Source organism: Corapipo altera, unplaced genomic scaffold (genome assembly GCF_003945725.1).
Source record: "Corapipo altera isolate COAL_440 unplaced genomic scaffold, ASM394572v1 57, whole genome shotgun sequence".
NCBI lineage: Eukaryota > Metazoa > Chordata > Aves > Passeriformes > Pipridae > Corapipo > Corapipo altera.
In genome coordinates, this window is record NW_020884905.1 from 5,911,119 (window position 1) to 5,933,719 (window position 22,601).

Sequence of the window (22,601 nt, forward strand, 5' to 3'; positions counted from 1 at the left end):
GGTACTGTGCCTCTTCTCGAAGATGAGAATTTTGCAGAATTTGTGACCCACGAGAACGAGTGCTCCCACTTACAGAAGCTAACAGAGTAGCCTTAGTGAAAGAAAAGGCTGGTTCCTGATCAGTAGGAAGTACCTGAAGTACCTGAAGAGCAGTGGGAAAAGACAGTAAGAGCGTGCAAAAAAATTGCCTAAAAACATAGGTAATGATGAGCAAAGGGCAAGGTAGTCTACAGAAAACAATAAACATTGCTTTTCTTGCAATGCATTCAACCAGCTACAGACAAAGCATTAAAGGCTGTTTTAATTATAAACAAAGAAGGGGGAATTATGGAGGTGAACGGTGTCATGTCCCTCCGGCCCGGGACAATGGACATTGTTGCACTAGTTGGCAGAAAAGAGAAAAGATAAACTCCTTCAAGCTGGAATACATAATTACAGTCACACAATGAAGTGCTAAAAAAAAAATCAAGAAAGAATGATATTCAACTTTTTATTGATTTCCTGTTACTCACTTTCTAAACAAAAACTGATCAACAGTGTCAATACCACAGTAATTTACTGTTACAAAATTTACTGTGTAATTTACTGTGTTACAAAAATGCTCTGGTTGCCCAATTCTCCAGGGGCAGCAGACTTACACTGCCTATATTACATTAGATTACACACAATGACTCAGGAGTTAGAACCCTCCTTGACTAGGGAACAACAGGATTTCTGGATGCATGTTCAACAGTGCAAGTAGAGCTTGCCTATGCAGGACAAGTGGACCATCTGTTTCAAAGTGCTTTTTCTTAGGCAAGATCTTTTGTGTCAGATGTAAAAACTGTGGTAACAGATATATCATCTATAAAACACTCAATATTATATAACTTTTTTGGTCTCTAAAATAACTAAAACTATATAATTTACTGTCAAAAAGAATTGTGTTCTTCATAGAGGTAAATGCTTTTATTCCAGGTATGTTTTGGGGAAAAAAACCAAAAAGGATATGGTCTTCCACTAGTGAGTATAAATTAGACTAAGAATTAAAAATTTAAAACCATGTGAAAAGAAGTGTTTTCTAATACTATGGGAGAAAACCCAGAATCATCTTGCAGTTGTAAAAATCAGAGCAACAGCCTTTGTTACACATTACTGTTGCTCATCATTTTTTCCGGGTGCAGGACAACTGGCTTCATACTTTTTCTTCAGGCCTTTCAAATATATACGCAAACTGTCAGGGTCCAGTCGAGAGTTTCTGGCAGTCTGAACCAATCTCATTGCTAAATGGTACACAGCTCTCTGTTTCATCATCTCAGGAGTGCTCTTCTGCCTGTGCTGTTCTTAAAAATATACATACATTAAAATATGAAATAAATTATGTTCTATTATTAAAATACTAATATTAGCTATTTTCCAGCCTATTTTAGATCTCCCAATTCTGGGTTTGTATACAAACATTGCATCCAATACAGCTTTACCCTGAGAGCTGTCTTCTATTGTCACCTAACAGTGACCTTCAGTATAACCTTTTATAACTGATTCCAGAAATACAAGGCAGTGCTTATCCTGTATCCTTTCATAAACTGAAAATAAATTTGAGTTTTATAAAAACTGTGAATTACAGCATTACAATCTTCTACTACATACCAAAATTTGTTTTGCAATATGATTTGTGATTTCCTTAGCATCCAAAATTACAGATGATGGTAGGGAGGAAACTTCTGCAGCTTTTAGTCCTAAACATATAAAACATGAGTCAGGATTTTTGATGTAATTTTTACTTCTACCTTCCACATTATATCTTCCAGGATTAACTTAGCCTATTTTTTTAAAGGGTGAAGATTTAAATTTTATTAAAATAATTTTGGTACATTTTTTCTTAGTGTCCTTTTTTTGTTGTTGTTGTTAGTAACAATATGGCTTTGAGAGTTACAAAATAAAATATCTACTTTGTTGTAAAGCTACCTCTAAAATAAACCTCCACATGAAGTTACTGCTTGTAATACTATAACTGGGTAGAATGAGACACATTAGGGGTGAAAGGGAAAATAATGGCATGGTGGTGTTAAAAGCTTTCTTAGTTTAGTTTTTTAATTTGGCAGGCCAGAAAATACTGAGGTTGTGCTAAATGCACTCTCCATTAAATCCAGTGAATATGGATGTCATGTTCCAGTTTCTACTTTGTTGGTAATAGCCAAACTTCCAGATACTCAGGGTAAGAAAGAGATGTAAAGTATTTTTTGCGCCCTAACACGATTTTTTAACTGTTTCCTTTGTCTATGCCCCTGAATGTTCTGAGGAAAGCCTGTAGCTCATTGGGTGCTTTAACACTGTAGGGTTAAAAATGAAAAAGGGTCATGAAGAGCCCTTGCACTCTTTCTTAGAATGCAACTTTGCTCAAGTAAGCTAAAGCCAAGACACCAACACAGAGCTTCTAAAGGTCTCCTCTGAGAATACTCTCCAAACATACAATTCTTCTGAGTTAGTGGTCATGTAGCACCTAAAATTGAGCCTGTGCTGCCAAAGGTAAACAAACTTCTTCTGAAATTACAATTAAGAAATGTTTTAAGTCCAGCTAATTGAAGCTTGACTGGAATAATTTCTAGTCTTCTGTTACCACTAGCTTGCAAAAGTCATGTGTAGATAATGTAGGATTCAGCATCAGAATCTAGTATTTGGAAACATACAGATTTCTGTAAATCTTTAAAACATGTAGCTATGCCTTACTGTCACTCACTCCTTTATTGACCCATAATCCAATAGTGGCTCAACTCATTCAAACAGACATGAATCAAGTAGCTACTGACATTAGTAAAATGTTTTTTTCACTAAGAAATTACTTGTAAAGTCTTCATACTTCCCAAAACTACTGTCTTACTACATGGTTACTTAGAACACACAAGTATTTGGAACACACTAGAGATCTGCAGATCTCTGTATCTCTCTTTGATAAGAGAGAGATACAAACTCAGCAGAAACTGTCATCAAAAAAGTACTCTTCCATGCCTAATAAATGAAACAGTATTCCATAGCAGAATCCATTACCATAGTTCTTTTCCTCTGTGTATCCTTTAGAAAGTGTGTAAGTGTAGGCAATTTTCTCCTTATTCCCAGCACTGCTTCTCACATGTTGCACTTCAAAATGGTAATTTTCCACATTGGGATACAAAGCATCCATATGACACAGTTCCAGGAAATGTGTAGCAAACAGTGTAAATGCCTAAATAAGGAAATAAGAAAGAAAAATTATTTTGGAAATAATCCTGAAATAAATTACAATAAATAAGAAACATTAAATTATCTGACAGATGTCCAGGTCTTCCTCCAAACCACCGAAAAGCTATCTTCAAATTACTAAAGCAAATTAAAATCTTTAAGTGATGAGTTCTACCATTGGCAAGTATATCTTTTCCAACTGGGGATTCTCTTGCTCCTTTCTCAATAGGAGGAAAACAACAGAAGCAAAAGGAAATCCATTATGCTTACAAAATCTGACTAGTGTTAATTTGAATGATTGTCAAATGGTTGCTTAATACTCTCAAGGAATGCTTTACCAAAAGTATAAGTGACAGAAAATATCTGAGCTTTTCAAACCAAAAAGCCCACAAAGTACTCTGAATAAACTCTGAGGAAAAACAAACACCTGCACACTTACTTTAAAAAGCTAGCAGCAACCTGAGCTTGATCACATAACTAGTAATACTAGAGGTGAAACTTTCAACCCATCTAAAACCATAATCCCCTTTTTTAAATCCTTTAACCTCTGTGACCAGTTCAGAAGTTGTGTGGAACTACCACTGTTACTTTGAAAGGTAACCTCTAGGTGAAGAGGTTCACCTTTAACACTGAAGCATAAAGCTGTACTAAACAAAACTAAAGAGACTGGGTTATTCTCTTTCTTGACAAAAATACAAGCTCGCCAGCAAGTTGGAAAGATATGGTGACACAGTGTACTGGTTTTGGATGGACTAGTGTTAGTTTTCTTCATAGAAACTTGTGCTGTGCTATGTTTTGGACCAAGACAGTGCTGGTAACACAGCCAGGTTTTAGGTCCTGCTGAGCAGAACTTGCACAGCACCGAGGGCTGCTCTGCTCCTCACCCTGACCTGCCAGCGAGCAGGCTGGGGGTGCTCGAGGAGCTGGGAGGGGCATGGCCAGGATGGCTGACCCCAACTGTCCCTAGGGGTATCTCAGAGCATCCAACACTGCAATAAAAACTGCAAAGGAGGAGGAGAAGGGATGGACATTCAGAGTTATGGTACCAGTCGTGTAATGAAGCCCTGCTTTCCTGGAAATGGCTGAGCACCTGCCTGCCGATAGGAAGTGAGTTTCTTATTTTGCTTGTGCATGTAGCTTTCCTTTACCTACTGAAATGTCTTTATCTCAGCCCACAAGTTTTTGCACTTTTACCCTTCTGATCTCCCCCCCATTCCACTGTGGGGGATTGAGTGAGCGGCTACTGGGGTTAAACCACACCAACCAGTGAACAGAAGTGCAGCTCATGTCAGCATTTTTCCATCATCACAATTCTTATTATTCACCCATTATGAAAAATATCATATTTAGGCAAGAAATCTCTACAAAACTGATGTTAAATTATGAGAAAATACTGTATTTACTTTCAGGATGACAACGTAATTCTAAGGTTTAAATTTTTTTCAAAACAGAATTACCTTTAAATTCAACAGATATTCACAGGTAGCATAACAAATGCCAATACCTTCTTCAGCACTGGTACCTCTGCCAAGTTCATCAATTATGATGAGTGATTTATCATTAGCATTTTGTATGATGTACGTTATCTAGGAAAATATTCAATGTGTTATCATTCCTATAAAGGCATTTTTAAAAAATAGCAAAATTTTGTGTTATTCAGATGAAACTGCAGAATTTTTTAAAAATCTTGTCAAATACACAACTTTTACCTTTTCAAAGCTTTCAAACAGCTGTCAATTCTGATCAAGCAAATACTACAGCACTCTTTCTCTTTTCCATTGAACATACCACATTCCTTCAAAATTATATCAGTTTGGGAGAGGGACTTGGGAGGACTTAGGCCCCTACAAATAATCATTTAAGGTTTAAGCAAAACTAAAAATGTTGAAACTGCTATCAAACAGAGCACTGACTCTTACTTACATTGTAATATCTTTTAATTTAAGATATGCCTGGTTTTCTGTGGTTTATTATCAAAGAGATGAAGGCTGGATTTCAGACTACTTTTCAAAGTGCACTATTTCAGTAGAAATACACCAGTATCATTTCTATTAGCTTAACAGTAAAAATGGGCCTTCAACCCTGGATTGGCTATGGTCAATACCTCTTTCATTTCCTTCATGAATGTTGATGCATTTGTTTCTATATCATCATCCATACCTATCCTGGTAAAAATCTGCTCTGCAATTCGAAAAGAACAATACTCTGCTGGGACGTAAGAACCTACAAAGCAAGTAAAATGTAAGTTTCTTTTATCAGTGTGATATTTGCCTGAATATGTCAGTGGGGGAAAAAAAAAATAGTTTTACACTTGGTTTTCATGCACAGTAGAGAATGCACCTTAACTGATAAAGTTTCATAAGATTATGTTCTACCATGACTTTATAAGAAAAAAATTATTATATAGATACAATAATTAAAGAAGCATATAAAAAATCCCTTTAAGAAATTATATGCCTGAAGCTTGTGTCAGTCTAAAGGAATGAAAAAGTGAGAATAAGTACTATGTCTGACCAGAATACTTCAAGGACACTTAGTATCAATCTAGTGTAAGGTGCTGGGCTGAGTTATGGTGGTCCAAAGAATTAAGACCATACAGCTGTGCTTCTCTAAAGACAGACTGGGGAGTCTTCCAGGTACACAGATGGGCCCCATAAATTTCCAGTGGCAGATGCAAAACCTGTCGTTTCCTCTGTCAGCAATACAAGAGCTGGTAGGAGCAAATAGACTACTAATTACCTGTTACTATTTTATTTAGATAAAATGTTATTCTAGAAGGCAAATCATTCAACCTTATAAAAATTTTTAGCCAGAAAAAAAAAATGTCCTGCAGAAGATTACTACTATTGTACACTCTCACTCACCAATCTGTGCCATAATTTGACAGAGTGCAATCTGTTTTAGGTAAGTTGATTTTCCACTCATATTTGGTCCTGTAATAATGACAAAATTGTTGCCCTCTGTCAGATATGTGTTGTTAGCCACAGGTTTTTCCATAGCTATCTTTTCAAGAATGGGATGCCATCCCTGCTTGATTGCTAAAGTGTCCGTAAATTCTGGACGAACTAAAAGAGAAAAAAGATATAAACCACTGTGGAGTTAGTATGAAAACCCTTACATTATTGAACTAGTATGTTTTGAAATAAAGTTAATTCTTGCAGAGCCAAAGTCAAACTCTATTGTTTGATGTCCCAGTTTTTACTTTCCTGTAGTGAGCAAGACCAACATGCAGGAATAATTATAACCACTTTCAGGTACACATTCTGACTGCCATGCAAGTCTTCATGATTTATTACTACAAAAAGAAACCCATAATTAAAACTTGATTTGTAAATTAACATTCTATGTTTGTGTTTTCTAGTAAGTAGGGCTGGACTCCAGTAATAAAGAAAAATACAAAGAACTAAAGTAGTTATTTTTATACTGCTGCAAGCATATTAAGTACAGGGGTTGTGGACTTACTCCTAGGTATGTATCTTATACACGCATGGGAAACAAGGAAGTAGTATTCCTTCTAGTTTTATGTTACCATATTACAAAGATCCATTTGATGATGAGAGGTTGGATGTGAACCCACAATGTGTAGTTGCAGCTCAGAAAGTCAACTGTATTCTGGGTTGGATCAAAAGCATCATGGGCAGCAGGTGACGGGGAGGATTCTGCCCTCTGTCCCGTTCAAGTGAGACTCCACCTGCAGTGCTGCCTCCAGCACAGGAAGGACATCAACCCGTTGGGAGTGAGTCCAGAGGAGGCCACCAAGATGATCAGAGGGCTGGAGCACCACAGCTATGAGGAAAGGTTGAGAGAATTGGGATTGTTCAGCCTGAAGAAGGCAAGGCTTTGGGGAAGACCTTACTGTGGCCTTTTCAGTACCTGAAGGGGACCTACAAGAAAGCTGGAGAGGGACTTTTGACAAGGGCATGTAGTGACAGGACAAGGGGGAATGGCTTCAAACTGAAAGATATTGGAAAGAAATTCTTCCCTGTGAGGGTAGTGAGGCACTGTCACAGGTTGCTCAGAAAAGCTGTGGATGCCCTGTCCCCAGAAGGGTTCACGGCCAGTCTGGATGGGGCCCTGAGCAACCTGATCTAATCAGTGACATCCCTGTCCTGCCCATGGCAGGGGATTGGAATGAGATGATCTTTAAGGTCCGTTCCAATCCAAATCATTCTATGATTTAATAATTTAGATGAGAAAGTCAAGTGGCAAAGGGACTGAAAGGTACAAGTGACAGTCCATTTCTTTTGGTGGGCACACACTCGTGCCTGGCTACACAAACTGCAGTTGCAGATTTACTGGAGATGCTGAATGGCTTTGGTATATTATGATTATTGCTGAAGAAAACTTGTGCTCTGATTCTCTTGTTGGGAAAAGGTTGTGATGCCTCAAGTATATCACAGTTACTGTTCATTTACAGATCAGTTCATGTCCTGTGGCTGATATATCAGCACATAAACATTCACAGTCCGTACTGTGAAGTAAACAGATCTTGCCTATGGACTGGAGGTTACACAGCAGCATCAGTAAAGATAAGCTAATACAAATCCTGAGATGGCTTCCAGACCTGATTTACACCATCTTGTGCTGTAGGTAAGTATCTCAAGCCAGCAGTAAAAGAAGACAATGTGGTCATTTATATACTACAGAACTGGACTACGGAAGGAGGATGAACAACATGCAGGTGAGCACTTAATCCTGGATTCCTCAGAAGGCTCTACTTCCAAAAATGTCTAAAAGTGTTACAGACATTGAAGGAGAGAAACAAAGGTAGACATATATTTTGTTTTATGGTATAAACGTAGCGTTGACCTGCTCTTATTATCTTGCTACCTTTAGAACAGAAAGAAGTGTAAACTCAGAATGTTCACAGACTTCACGCTTTTGAACCAAATATACTTACACTGGCTATCTTGAGAAGTCTGACTGTGAATGCTTACGGCAGCTAACTGGAAGAATTTATTTTCAGTGAACAGAAACAGAAAGAACATCAGCACAAAATGGAGACAGACCAGAGACACTCAACTAGAGACTACTGAGACTCACAAAAAGAAACAGAACGAGACCAAACAGCTCGGTTATTCTCCAACAGAAGGCTCTTTATCTGGCCCATAACAGAACCAAGAGAGGAACTCACCATAATCCGAAAGAGTGCAGGCATGGGCAAACGAAAGCAGCATATCCAGCATAGACACAATGTCAGACAGCTTGTACAGGCAATGAATATGTTCATAGATCTCACTCAGTAGTTTACACACTATTCTGAAATAAGACACTGATTTAGCTGTTGCATGGCACATACCGTCACTTTATCCAACTTACAGAAATAAGGGAGTTATGATGTTTGTACTGCATACATTAGGACAGAAAGTCACTCATAAAACGCAATCACATCTGCCAGATGCGAGCATCTGTGTAAATTTCTTTGAAGTAAATTAAAATCTTCTACCATCATCTCAGATCCCGTCCTGCCATCAGACACAAGACACATACCTCAAATACCAACAGCTCATATGAAAGCTTCACGAAGAGAATGAACTAAAAATACAGCTATGGAATCAAGCATGTTTTATTAACATGTGAAATGCGACTAATTCCTGTAGACCTTCATGTTAATAAAAACCTACAGGGCTGCTAGAAAGAATTTCCATTTAATTGACAGGCAACATCACACTTTAGTAAGTCTTCTAAATCAGACAGCAGAGCAACATGACATGCAGCAAGGACAAGATACAGAAATAGACAGTTCCACTCTAAATACAAGGAACTGATTGGAAGTAATGATTCTGCATTATTAATGCAAAATTGATGCATTCATTGTGCCATTTTGTGTAGATAATTCACCCATAAAAATTAATATGATAACCAACCTTATTAATAAATGCCTATATATTTGCATTCATGTTTAATACAATACACACTTTATGTTTGTTTTTTTTGTCTCAGAACATACACTTGAACAGTGCTGCTTTGGACTATTTCTGTAAGTAGACATAACAGAAAGATAGCTTTAAAAACACTGTAATTAGTTGTTAATTGGGGAAAATAAATGTAGTTAGCAAATATTAAGTAGTTTTAACAGGTCTTACAAGTAGGTCATGTGATATATTTCTCTCAGGGACTCCTGACATCTTTCATTCATTTTTATTAAATCTGCTGAAGTGAAGCTATATGTATTTTTCATTTTAGTGATCTACGGGGAATTGAAACCAACAATAAGAACTTGCCTTATTATCAGAGAGAAAAACAGTTTCTAAAAAAACAAATTGGGAACAGTATGGGGGGTAAAAAAGGAGAAAGAACAACATCTGGTTTCATTTTTACCATATAATTTTTTACCATAAATTTTTATTAAAAATTCATTTCAGACAACAGTTATCAGCAAGATACATAACTTCATATTTACACATTACATAATTGCATGTAATTGCACATTTCTGACTATAACTGGAACTATTAACTATAACTCAAAATAGGGTAGTTATAGAAACATACCAATTAAACCTTCATTTACTTCTAGCTATCTTCACTGAAATTATTTTGATTGTTACAGTATAGTGTGTACTTTATTAATACATTTTACATAAAGTATACAGATATATTATGAAAAAACATATCTTGTACAGATACCTTTGTAAATTCTGAAGGAAGCTGGCCATTGGGTAATGCTGAACAATCAGCATTCATCTGGATAAAAAATCCACGAGCAGAGCTGAAACTTGTTTTCAATGGTAGGTTGTACTTTTCTGCAAGTTGCGTTATCATACCTACAAAGAAAGATTTAACCCAAATGATATACTTTCAGGTACATACACATACTTGTGTTGGTACAAAGATGGATACTGTTAATGGAAGGTTTCAGAAGTAAAAAACAGTAGCATCTGTATTTTTCACTGTGTGTGAATGTAGGATTAGAAAGAAATAGGAAGTTCACAACAAATGACAGGTGCTTAAGTTTCTGATGCTCTTTTAGTTTTCCAATTATAGACTAAACTAAGATGGCCCTTTAGCTAGAAATCAACATTTTATACTAAAAAAAGGAAATCAATTTCAAAAGACTTCTTTTTCCTTCTATTTTGACTTAAACAGGAAAGTTACTATAACACAATAACACACATCATGCTAAAATTCCTTTTGTTTTTATTTTCCAACTCTTAATATAGCTAAAAGGTAGACTGCAGAGAAATCAAGACTGCTTAAAATATAAAGAACCAAGAACTCAGATATTTGAAATGAAGAAGCTAAACCAAAGATTTACAGGTTTTATGCAGAATGCTTTAGGTGCAATAATTGTTACATTACTTCAGAGTTTTTGTACTTATACAGGATAAGGGGCAACAGAGCTTTCAATATAGGAATCACAATATAATTGTTCAACTTCATTAAAATACAGTGGAGTTTTTATCTATAAACAGAGCATCTCACTAAGTATCTCAAAAGAACTTCAGTAGTTTATCAATGACAATCAATTTATACTAACACAAATACTTTTTACTTCTGCAAAAGTCACAGCATGTACTATTACACGGCTTCTATGTGCCAGCTGCAATGTACTTTGAACTCCAAAAAACCAAACATTTTACTGTCTAAATACCTGCTATGTCATCAACGATTTCCGTGTATGTTCTACGAGCTACATCAAGAAATTCATTGATGTTAGGCTTGACAGCATAGCACTTCTGGGTCCTCATACTCAGACATCCTTTTGTGTATCTTGTATCATCATTAATTACAGTTGTAATCTTTTCAAGCATGATTCCAAATCTGCAATATTAATTGTATAACTAATTAGACAGATAATACCTGATAATTTTTACTTGCAATATCATCCTCAAACTACAAATAGTATTGCAAATAATAGTAGTACAAACAAGTGAAGCTAATTATCTGCTATTAAAACAAAACACTACATTTCATTTCTATTTTCACCTCAGAATGAAGTGTGACTATACCTAAGTCTGACCAAAGATACTATTCACATCTCTGGGAGATATAATCTTCCAGAGATACAAATTATTTCTCAAATATACAAGCAAGAGTTGATTTTTGCATTATTATGGGGACTCTAGGAGACCACTACTTGTCTTTTCAGAATTATTTCTAATGGAGCTCAGTTCATCAGCAGTTGCAGTATCCTTTGCTTTTTTCCCTGTATTTGTTATTTAAAGTTGGAGTTTTTGACCATTAAAAACAGATTTTAGACAAAAGAATTGAGCTGTACCTGTAACTATAGATAAGCAAAGATGCAACACCTTTAAGCTTACAGGCACTTTTAAAATGAGTTTCTAACATACTAGCTCAAGTATTACAATTAAATACCTTGTATCTTCAAGAGAATTGTAATAAGCCTTTAGCAGCTGTGTGTTGCAGCTTCTTAAAGCAGCCTGTTGAAGATTAAAATATGAACATGAACAGTTACTTTTTTTTGTAGACTTTTTAAAGGACTGAAAGTTCTTGGATTCACTTATCAGTGAGGCTTATCAGCAGTTGCTAAGTACTTTGTGGAATCTGAGCAGGAGTTTCAGTTAAATATTTGTTATAACATCAATTATTCAGGTAATGGTAGGAATCCTGCTTTTCAGAGTATCAGCCTCAAATGTGTATTTTCAACTGGCTTAAGAATCAACAGACTGTTGGAAGTATTGTGTTCTGCAAAACACTTTTTTTTTTTTTACTTTATTGGTCCCTTCCAATTTAAGATAATCTATTCTATATGCTATATAAAGTGCAGTTTGTCAATTTTCAAACTAAGGACAAAATGGTCTGTACTTAACTAAAAAAAAAAAAAAGAAAAAAAAAGATGAGGACAAAGCTTACTTTCAGAGGCTCCACAAGTTCTAAAGTATGCTTCAGGTAGATTAAATTAGTTATTTTTGATTCAGCGGTTTTAACCTGTTGAAAAATTTTCCAAGTATTTGAGGCATTTGTATGTCTGACTGTCTAAAAAAGTACTTAAGAACTAGTAGAACTCATATTCTTAACTCTAACTGGTTTATATGTTTAATGAAAATTCCTAAAACACTTCATAAGCTCACTTTGACAACTTAGTAAGTGCACAAATAAATGTTCACCTAAATTTTACATTGCCTACTGTGATAGTTTGCCCATCAGTAGCTAAGATTTTCATGTCTGCACTGATAAAGGTTAAGTCTAATGACTGACTCACCCTGCTAACCCAAGCTGTGAAAACTTCTTTTAATCTTCTGTGTATACATAAGTCTGTAAAGCTCTACATACCTTGTAGACTTTTTCAAAGCAAACACATTATGCATTATAATGAAGCACATAGCCTTTTCCATAAATGCTGTTAAACACAACATAATCCAGTTTAGTTGATTTCTCTTTGGTTAATGTATGTACATTGTTAAACATCTGTCCACGTAATAATAAAAAAATCCAATAAATATTTCAAAATTTTTCTTACAATAATGACTGTTCTTCAAAATGTTTCATCCACATACACATTCTACCTCAGTATGTATGCCCCACTAACACTTATGATGAAGAATTTTGCTGCTACAAGAATCATCTACTGCTGTAAAGTAAGAGACAAACTTAATCTATGATAACATTATTCCACATCTTTTTAAGACGCAGCTTTTTTTCTAATGTATTATGTATATTTATAGATATCACATTTATATATTGCATGTTATAACCAGAAAATTGATTGTCAAGGTGTATTTCGAAACATACCGTATCCTGCTTTGGAATTTGTACCAAAACTGAAAGTAGTTGTTCTGTATCCAGGAATTTTGAGATAACTGTAAAACAAAAGTAAACACATCAGAAATTGAACAGAAATTGTAAAAAAATCTTTTTTTTTTTTTAATGCACACAATTATTTAGTGATACTAATGCTAATCTTTTTCTTACATGCTATCTTCATCAATTATTTACAGGGTAAAAACTAGGTTAAAAATAGCTGCTATCTAAATTATTTTGTCGTAACTACATTTACTATACCTAAGCATGTAGTGATCATTATATAAGTAGACATTTGTCAATTCAGAAATATTCTTTTTCTTAGACTGAATCATATTTCACAGATTAAGATTACATGATCCAGCTTCAGGTGGACTAACTCATACTCTGGCATTGTATTTTACATTTTTCTGGATCCCTATGTTTTATGAAGCAACAGGAAAAAAATATGTATACACAAGTATTACTTCAGCAGTGTCTTTATTTGTTTAATGTGTAATTTATGTATACTTGTATACATCAAACATAGTGCATACCTAGCCACAGAGGTAGAGACAAACTCCAGTTCTTCGAAAAAGCTGTGGGCTCACTGACCTCTACACACTTCATCAGAGAAATTCACTTTTCTTAGCAAAATACTTGAGAAAAATATCACATCTACAATATTGTAGATTACTTCAAAAAATTAAGTGTCCACTATGTCACCTAACAGAGCATTAAAAAAATACTTTTCAAACATATTGAGTCACATTACATACTTCCCCATATTAGAAAAAATGTTTAACAAGAAATATAATATTAGGTATTAAAAAATAAACTACTACCTGCTTGAAGACCAAAAAAGAGCTCCTCGTCCTGGAGTAATTCCTGAACACAGTCCAGTCTCATGTTAATTGTTTCAGCATCAACCAGAGGTTCCAGGATATTCGACCTAAGTCTTCGACTTCCACCAGGAGTTTTAGTGTAATTTAGGATCCCAAAAAGTGTGTGACCATTCCTTTGAAAATAGAATAGATTTGAAGAATACACCCACCAAAAAAAAGATGGTAAATGTCAAGTCACATTTTCAGGTAAGAGTATCCTGCAAATTTGAGGCATGTTTTTGGGATGCTCAGCATCTTCCTGTTTGCCACACATATTATATGAACTACAGCAGTTTAGCAAGTCAGATAATGTAATTTAATATAATATTAGCCCTCAATTATATAATTTTCCAAAGTCTAGAAATACATTTCTACTTAGCAGTTTCCTCATTTTTTGTAGTAGTATTTCTCCGTCCAAATATGTTTTTTAAATGCTCTGAATGGAATGTAAATTCTTTCGTACAGAAATAAATATAATTGTCAGCTCTTTGACACAAATGTCAAGGAAACTTAGTGAAATACAACTTTATAACAGCATAACTTGCAGAAATATTCTTACCGAGAATCTCTGTTATTAATTACTAGTTCAAGATTTTGTGCTGATGATGAATCTATCATTGCTGTTTTCTCACTCCCCTGGAAACGCACCTTGAGTGATTTAGGAGCATAAACAGAATTCTGAATAAATTCAACATATTTTAGCAAAGCTGAAGCAGCTGCAAGACAGTAATACCTAGGAAAGAAACAATTTTTAATGAATGTTGAATAGTGCTATTGAAATATCACAAAAGCCATGCACGACTGAAATAACATTCACACTTCTGCTTGACAATTACTGGGATTAATAGCACTGAAAAAGCAGTATATTTCAAACATGCACTAACACATGTCCAGTGAACATATATTCTTTCAAATCAAATATTCATGAATGTTTGAGCCACTGTATAGCTGGTATTGTGAACATAACATATTTCAGTAGTTATATGTGACTTTAAGACCCTGGTCACCAAGTATCACTACCTAAAATTGTTGATACATGGAAAACATTTGCTGAGGCCAGAAAGAAAGAAAGGCAATCATAGCTCTTAAAATTTATCTCTAAGGGAAGAATGAAAAGGACAAAGTGGAAAGCTGTGGAAACTCAAACAACCACGTTTTCTATTAAGGTTTCTAGATATACCAGAAACACCAGATGGCAAAACAGAAGGACAGCTCTGCTGTGATTTTCTACCTTTTGCAACAAGACAAAGGCTCATGTAGTGAGAAGGTAAAAAGTTGTTAAAAACTTATCTGGACACAGTATGCTTTTCCTTATTTAAACATACTTTGATTGAACCTCCATGAAAACGGTGCTAAATTCAGATGCACACAATTGTTCTATGTATTCCAAACCCTTTGTTTCATTGAAGTATTTTCTTTGGACAGTTGTAAAAGTCACATTCTGTGAAGACGGGGATGAAAGTAAATAGTTTTAAAAGTTACATCAGACAGAATTCTCTATTTTTCTAGTGATATGTATTCCTAAGAAATCTATCAGTTGATTCTGCAATCTGTCTTCACACAAGTATTCACTCGAGCTACTCGCAGAGGCAGGTCAGTGTAACTTAACACAGACACACCAGTGATTTATGAGCAAAAAGGAGGAGAGAGGTTAGAAGTAGAAGAGGACTCATGAAGAGGCCATCAGCTCTGTAGGCATGAAGCAATTCAGGTAGTAATTACTACAGGTAATTATAAAGGTTCTGAGGCTTTAAAACTCATAAGTTACATATACTAGGTCATCTCACTGGCTTTTACCCTGCCAATGCTCTTTTTCCAATTCTGTGATACGTCAGCCCCATGGATTTATCATGGGGTTGAGAGAAGAAGGGAGAAGCAAAAGAAAAGGCTGGATTTTTGTTTAATTTCTGAATCTTTCCTAGGTTCAGTATTACTCAAATTACCCAACGCCACAAATTCAGAACTTTCAGCTTTAATCAGTAACATACTTGTGTCTTTAACTGTCAGGATTAGAAGTAGCAGTGTGGGAGCTGCATTTTGATTATTCTTTGCCATGGTAAAATTAGACCCCAAAATCAAAGAAAACAAAATCTGTCTGCATTTAACATTTTAAAAGTTGTCCAAAATGCTCAAATCAACAATCATATAAAAATGACCAGCAAAAACCCTAAAACATGGAATGAAATTTAAGATCTCACCTTGAAATGCTCTGTAATCAGACTGAACAGTTTTGTTGTGTTCCCTGCATCACAAGCAGTGTTTGACATTATTATTTCTAACGGTGTTAAAATCTTGAGTTTAGTAATAACCTGAACAAAAAATAACAAACCATAAATAATCTAAGATATTTTAGACAATAAAGAACCAGCAATAACAAATTACAGAACCCTAATATTTTAAAATCAGTTCCAGTCATGCAAATGATGACCAAATCTTCTGCTAACTTCTACACTAATGAGTCAAATTCATATGTATCTATATATACATAAAACTAAATTTAAAAAAGAAGCCAAACAAACAAAAACTAGAGCTTATCCCCCATTATTTAAACAGAGAATCATATCTGCCATTGAAGGAAGAGACAAATATCCAAAACTATATTCCATGGCTATGATGGGAGGATGACTTATTTCAAGAGATGGCAGCTTTCTGGGCTTGCAGGTGAAAGGTTAATGGTGCTCTGGAAGATGAAGCAATGCAACAGGTCTGAATACTATTACTCTTTTGATTGAGGCTCGTTTTAGATTTTGTTCTAACCTCCTCTTGTAACATTGATATCAGTCTTAATATGGCTAAAAATGTGCATATTTAAAACATATTTACACACTTCCCGTAGGGATTTAAAGTAGATTATGTGCTCTTCTATTTTTTACTGTGTAAGAAAGGACAAAACATCATTATGCATTTATGTTCACCAGCATGCACAAATGCTCAAGGGAGAAATATGAAAAAACAGACTATATTTTAAGTGCTTAGAAGTTAAGATCTGAAAGAAGGGACAGATGACGTCCCAATGGAAAGGTGAACAAGCATAAAAAATACACAAAATAAATCATCTAAGGGTATTCGGGGTGGGAGAGCTGTCACTGCCCTTCATGTCTCCTAGTATTTGGGAAGTTTATTTTCAGAGATGCAACAGTTAAAACAAATATTGAAGAATTTAAAGAATACAACAAAACTGAATTAACTTGCAGAACATTCAAAAATAAAAGGGTGCACAAGAAAGAGAAAATACAGCTGGATACCAATCACTAGCAAAACATGGATTCTGACAGTGTAAGAAAACAGCTGATCAGCAGATAGACATCATTAAAGTGTGTTAGTATTGTTAAAGGTGTTATTGTAGTATGCTATCAATTAGTATTGATAGTATTGTTAAACATGTTAGAGATTGAGGCAAGAAATTAGGCTGTGTAGTGCATTTGGGAAAAAGTAGTTGTACAGCAGCATCTCTTTTTTTTTGACTGGATGGTGAATACAGTACCAGGTATGGACACAGAATGGAGAACTCAGTAATCTAAATGAAAAATTAAGTACATATCTCTACAAATAAAAATGCCAGCTTTTACAATGGTAAGACAGGACAACAGTGAACCATCTGGCCATGGCCTGACAGGTTGTCATAGAAGATGATAACTTACCAAGAAGAGAGTCATGGTATCAGAGTTTAAAGAGAAGGTATGAAAGACTTCTGAGAAGTAATTGCATTTTATCATTAAATTCAAGACAAAAACAAAAGTAGAGGGGTGGGGAAAGAGTTTGGGCAGCTAAAATACTTCTCAGTTCGAAAAAGATAAATTTCATGTACAATAACAGTTCTTAACCCTGAGAGAGTAGAACAGGGGAAACTCTAGACCACAAACATAGCTACTGTTTGCTAAAAAGAAAGCCTTTTACTCTTCGAAGTAACTGCAATTGTTATGAAATCATTAGTAAAATTAGAAAACCATTTCCATAAAAATAATCTGACATTTCCTTGCAGAATTCTAGTCTTATTCGTTTGGTTAGAAGATTTTTTCCTACTAACAAGCAAATCAATTTTTCTTTTTTAAACCTCTAAGTGAATTGTTATTTAAGTTGCCACATGATTATCTGAATGTCTACATTTTCTCAAGCAATCTCATAGCTGAGTCATAGCTATTTACTTTCCTAAGTAAGTTTTTGTTTCTTTGAATACTGCAAAGATGCTACAAGCCACATTATTTTCTAGCATGTGTAACTACAACAAAAACATTACATTATATGTTTCATTAATGCTCCTGCATAAACCACAGAGACTACTCTCCAAATTAATGTAGAATATACAGTGCTGGTAAGTAGAACACTTGGCTGTAAATTGAGTGAATTTCATTTCAAACTGAGAAGGAATATTTCTGGAACCAAAGCCAGCCCTGTAATTACTCTACCACACACACACACATTTATGCACTTCAGTTCTCAGAGTTTGCCTGATGAAAAATATTTTCAAGTTCTACTACCATACATTGCCCAATGTTCTTCAAAGCAAGGCATCTCACTCCCATATACAAGTGTATTTTGCAAAAACTTTCTTTCCTCTCTAAAACTGAGGCACAGTAAAGAAAAACAGCAGCCCTTTTAACTCTACCTCTTTTCTAGAACTTGTTACCTTCACTTTTGAGAAATCTCTTCCACAAACTAGACATTTAATTTCCCTTTAGTCATAAGCTTTTTTCAAGAAAGTAAGTCACAACAATTAGACTACAAAATACCTTGGCATAAGTTGTATTGTCTGCAAATTGTGATAATATCATCTCAGGATTTTTTAAGTCAATACTGGCCATTCCAACTTCACCTCTGGCAAGGCCTCTTCCTTCTACTACAGCTACAATAACTGATGCAACACTATGAGCAGAGACTGCAGATGAGGATGTAACTGTAAAACAGTCGCATATATTCAGTTACAGTCAATACAGATCAGTGCAAGATTGATCAAGGAGCATCACAAACAATAGAGTGAGAATAAACAAATACAGACACAGGTAGGCTTCAGGAACACTGAAGACCGAACTCATAATCATTAGTCAGACTGTGAAACAACTCACTTTAAATCCCACTACTTTTGTACAGCACACAGGTACACATAACATGGCACGAGGCATCATTATCCTGGAACACAACTTAGTTCATATAAAGCACTGCAAAATGTACCCCCAATGAGCTGTGTAAATGTTCTGAAGAACTAATGTTCTACACCTCTGAAGATGCCAACATAAAATGCATAAAACTTGCATCAAGAAATTTGAGAATTATATTGTATGTGATGTCCAATGCATTACAAGCCTAAAAAGATGCCCCAATTAAAGATTTGCATGAATTTGGGCTCTTCAGTTTTAGTGACCTCATGTCAACTGACATGTCCACACATATAATTAAATTTTGGACAATCTGAAAAAAGTCTGAATTCTAACTCCATTGATAATTCATACATGAATGCAAAGCAAGTGACAAGAGGATGCAATACCAAAACACCTCCTCAGTATCTAAAGTAGTATTTTCCTGTTGGTGTACTGTTCATTGCCAGCATCCTCTGTAGTACAAAACAGAGTCTGTGTTGTGTTTTGAAACGTATTTCAATGTATTTCAGTATCTTAACACACCAAAAAATTAAACTGTACTTAACAAAATAACATAAGGGATGTAAGTAGGATTATTCCCTGTAAGAACTGTTAGTCTTACCAGAATATCCCATAAGAGGGGTATGGCTTCTGCAAACAGATCTACTGGAAGAGAGGGGTGTTTTTCCAATACATGTGCTGTTCAGGCCTCGCACAGAAGAAGAAGTTGTGAGATTCAATGTGTTAGCATTTTCTACACAAGAACTTTTGTCCCCAAAATATGATTCTGAGGAAGGGAGAAAGAAGTGAGTTACAAAAAAAGACACGACAAGTTTTTATTCAGAAAATAATATACAAATATACAGCTCACAAAACTTCATTTTTCTTAGTAGAAATATTGTGGCAAAATGTCATTCTATAAAAGCTCTCCGGAGCACAAAATGAAATTAAAAAATCAGACTGTTTTGAAAATAAGCTTGCATTAATATGATTATTTTCTACAAGGGCATTACTTTGCAGAGGCAATAAAAAACTAATAGTTTACATTGCTGGATTGAAATAATACAATAAAAGTTAACAATTTCATATTCTAATGAATTCTAGACTTATGAAAGAATGCTATGTCAGCTTTATGTCGCATTTGCCTGTCACCTTTAAAATCATTATCCAAAATCACACATTTATGAAAATCTTTTTTTTAAAAGCTGAGCATTCCTTTCAAAAAACAGAGCAATAAAAGAAAGCAAAGAATCACTTAAGCATGATCTCCCTTTGAATCTATGGGGATCAACTCTCACAAATCATACAATAATCTGGGATATATTTTTTTAACAGCAGTTTCTTTTACACATGTATTTAAGATCTATCTATGTTTTTAAGTCCTGCAAAATATCTTTGTCTCAGAACATTAAGTTTCTAAAAATAATTTAAATCATTTACTTGTTTTCAATTCTCAAGATGACTGAAAACATCATATCCTTAATCAAGTTTAGATAACTGCTTTTTAACATAAAAAAATGAATTAAAATATAAACAGCTGTTCCACTTAACACTTATAAAATTCCAGGTATTAAAAGACAGATAAACTCAAATGTCTCTGTGTCTTATATTACATTAAAAACTGATAAGCAAGACAAAATACTTCAGTATTCTTCTCAGATGACCCTTTAACCGCATGAGTGTTTATCATGGTCAGTTGGCACAAAAATATTTATAGTACTGGGGTTTGTTTGGGGGTTTTTTTTGAGAGGCAAGGTGGGGTTTTTTGATAATTTTTTTAATCTTAAGACTGTGACAGTTGATAAAAATACTAGTTCAGACTGGTTGGGGGCTTTTTTAGTGGACAAATCAGCATTGTAATGCATACAGATGATTTTAAAAAATAGTATTCACTTAAGATTTTGACATAAGTTCTCTCAGAAGTTTGGTAGAAGAGACTTCATTCTCAGAAGGTCCTGAATCTTGCATAACATGGGGAAAACTGTAATTTTAAGACCAGATGTACCAAGCCATACATATATATTCCTTAAAACCAACATTTAAGTTATGCCCTATTGAAATTAGCATTCTAATTTGAGGATTTTGGGGTTTTTTAGGATTCCTCAGTAATCGCGTACATTATCCAAAACCATTTTTTCCTACTTTCCAATTTACGTATAATGGAGATATATATACTTCGGAATGCATTTCAGCAAATGTTAAATTAATTTCTAATTATTTTCATAGTTTTTCTCCACTAAAAAAAATTCAACTTTTAACTTTTTTTTCTGCCTGCCAAGATACAGACTTTGATAGTAGTACCAAGTCCTGTGACCGACCTACTGATGCACCAATCTTCCTTATGCGGTTGTTGAGGTGTCTCGTCCTCGGGGAGCAGGTGTTAAAAGCAGCTTTATGTAAACTATGGCAAATAGCTGCGCTGCATTGTAGGACCACAACGTTCTTAACGCACATCAAGGATGACAAGCACTTAAAACTACTTCAAAGGCCAGGAAAAAAAAAAAAACCAAACCAAAACACCAAAACAACACAAAACCAAAAACCACCAACGAAAACACCAAAACAACCAACAAACCAAACGCAAACCCAAACCCCACCAACTGAACGTGGTTCAAGTCTCTCCTGTGAAGCAAATACTGTGCAGCAATTCAAACCAGTTTATCGATCCTACCAGGGAACCCAGATACTACTATCCAAAGAAAGTCACAGAGATTTATTTACAGGAGTGCTAACGAACTCCATCGTTCTGGCAGGTTAAATGAAAAAAAGGTCGCTAAGACGGTGGGTTGCTGCTGGCCCCTGTCAGTAAGCACCGCTTGTAACAGCTCTTGCGGAACCAGACCCTCGCACAGGGGGCAGGAGGATAAAGAATGAGATCGAGACCCCTGCACAGACCACACCGCACCTCCTCGATCGGAAACTGCCGCCTTCGCCCCGCTGCTCCTGGCGGCGCGCCCGGGACCGAGGCCTTCCCCGCTGGAGTTGCCCGGCCGCGCCCCGCTGCCTGAGGAGCCGCCGGTGCTGTCCGAGCTGCGCGGCGTCTGCAGCAGCCCCAGAGTGTAGCGGGGCGTCCGCTCCGCCCGCCCGACCGCGCGGGGCGTGGAGGAGCCAAGGCTCGGGCAGGACACCGAGGGGGCCGACACCGCCCCGAGCCCGCCCGCGCCCGCCATGGGCGACCCCTCAGCGCCGGCCCCGCCCCGCGCTCCGAATGGCGGCACCGGGAGCCGCCGGCACCGCCCCTGCTCGGAGCGGCGGCACCGAGACCCGCCGGGTCGGGATGGGCGCCCGGCCGGGTTAAAGAAAGGAAGTTATCGAGGTGCAGCTATAAATGACACAGCAGTAAGAAGAGCTGCTGGCCGCAGCGGTTTTCATTATAAATAGGCAAGGAGCAGAGGAACGCGAGGAAAGGGCCTGCTATGCTCTTTCCAGCAGGAGTACTGCATTTAAACATAATTTGTCCTGCATTAATTCTTCACCGTTTCAGCGGGAGCTTCACAGATGTTTTCCTCCTGCTCAAGAGTTTTGGTACAAAAAGATCCCCATAATAACCATAAAGCTTGTTTACCTGTGCAATTGTCTTAAACGTGCTTCTTTCTAGGCATGTTTCAGAACACTAACGCTACTTTGTATATTAGCATGTAATATACACCACTAAAACTGTTTCAATTAACATTTTCACTTGGCACTATTCTGTCTCTGGCATTTAATACACCTGCATTATAAAACACTCCAAACTGAAGCCAGACACAACTCCTTGTGGACA

General features: G+C 36.0%; 1 protein-coding gene across 1 annotated transcript; it reads right to left on the reverse strand.

Moving 5' to 3' along the window:
• Positions 1-476: 476 nt before the first annotated feature.
• MSH4 (mutS homolog 4) lies at positions 477-22,008 on the reverse strand. The gene is made up of 20 exons (XM_027651432.1): positions 21,744-22,008; positions 19,461-19,625; positions 18,494-18,657; positions 15,962-16,072; positions 15,089-15,204; positions 14,323-14,496; positions 13,725-13,897; positions 12,892-12,959; positions 12,013-12,087; positions 11,515-11,579; positions 10,790-10,959; positions 9,826-9,962; positions 9,285-9,388; positions 8,333-8,457; positions 6,063-6,263; positions 5,303-5,421; positions 4,656-4,784; positions 3,028-3,202; positions 1,630-1,718; positions 477-1,317 (listed from the first exon to the last, which is right to left on the reverse strand). The coding sequence occupies exons 1-20, from the start codon at positions 22,006-22,008 to the stop codon at positions 1,132-1,134; spliced, it is 2,811 nt and encodes a 936-aa protein (XP_027507233.1). The 3' UTR covers positions 477-1,131.
• Between the last annotated feature and the right edge of the window lie 593 nt (positions 22,009-22,601).

Excerpts from the sequence above, each read along its gene's own strand:
- MSH4 (XM_027651432.1), bottom strand. The coding sequence starts at position 22,008 with ATGGCGGGCGCGGGCGGGCTCGGGGCGGTGTCGGCCCCCTCGGTGTCC. Across the intron at positions 16,073-18,493 it reads ACAATACAACTTATGCCAAG|GTTATTACTAAACTCAAGAT; the intron begins GTATTTTGTAGT and ends TTTTTTGTTCAG. Across the intron at positions 13,898-14,322 it reads ATTAATAACAGAGATTCTCG|GAATGGTCACACACTTTTTG; the intron begins GTAAGAATATTT and ends CTATTTTCAAAG.